The sequence below is a fragment of the Entamoeba dispar genome, genomic scaffold (assembly GCF_000209125.1).
Source record: "Entamoeba dispar SAW760 scf_1105229458853 genomic scaffold, whole genome shotgun sequence".
NCBI classification, from domain to species: Eukaryota; Evosea; order Mastigamoebida; family Endamoebidae; genus Entamoeba; species Entamoeba dispar.
This window is the reverse complement of record NW_001853400.1, coordinates 1-1,072: the sequence shown is the minus strand read 5'-3', so window position 1 is coordinate 1,072 and position 1,072 is coordinate 1. Positions and strand designations below refer to the sequence as shown.

Here is a 1,072-nt window from a genome sequence, read left to right as displayed (position 1 = left end):
ATGATATAGTCTAGATATAACGAAGTAGCATACTAAAAAATCAACAACTTCATCACCAGCAACTTTCCTCAAACCACCAATTAAAACAGATTCCAATGCATCTCGACCAGCACTCAAATATGTATTATTATCAATAAACTGCATACCCTCAGAAATACCAGTATAAGCATAACCTACCAACACTTTAGCCGTATTATAACCAGGTATAGCATCAGAAAGAGCACTTTCAACTAAAGGACCAATTACACTTTTAACTCCTCTTTTAGCTAAGTTACACACATAAGAAGTAATACCCGTTCCTTCAGCAAGAGAACCAAGAGTCATGAAAGTGTCAACAGGCAAATTTTCATAACCATAACGTTTTAGAGCATCACTCCAAGATTCTCCATCACCACGTTCAATAACAAACCCACTAACACCGTCTTGAACAAATTGACCTAATCCATTTAACGAAATTACACTATCATGAGAAACAGTTTGACCTGTCTGAGTATCCTTCCAAGATGATTGGCAACGAACAAAATTATATGCTTCAACAATTTCAAGTGGAGATGAACGTAATTGTTTAAATCTAACAGTAATATAACCCATAATTTTCATAATGTACGAACCATCACTATCAACACTGGTATGATTAGCAAGTTCTTGTTTATATGCAGCTTCAACATCTGCAGCATCTGACCCCTGAAATCCTCCAACTACAATACCACGACCAACACGAACTTTTATTTTCACATTATCACGAATAACATCCTGTAAATCAACATTGGCATTATCCAAAATAATTTCTTCTTCTTCTTGTGGTATTCCCGCATTACCAGTCCAAGAAATACCACCATCATCAATAAAAGAAAGAGCATCAGTAATATCACCTTCACCAGTAGGAAGAGTGGCTTTAGCACCATACATAATAAAAGGATAAAAACGTCCATTTTGATTTTCTGGAATAAATTTATATAACTTTCCTGCCATCATAGTGGGGGTTGTCATCATTTTTTCACTCGAAGATACTCCAGCAACATCAAGTGATAAATGTAAACTAGCACCGGGTAATTTACTTTGATATATAAAA

General features: G+C 35.3%; 1 protein-coding gene across 1 annotated transcript; it reads right to left on the bottom strand.

The window, feature by feature from the left end:
* Positions 1–1,072, bottom strand: EDI_347820 (uncharacterized protein; the record flags this gene model as incomplete). The annotated part of the gene is made up of 1 exon (XM_001735033.1): positions 1–1,072. A coding segment is annotated over one exon (1,072 nt), but the record flags the coding sequence as incomplete, so codon positions are not given.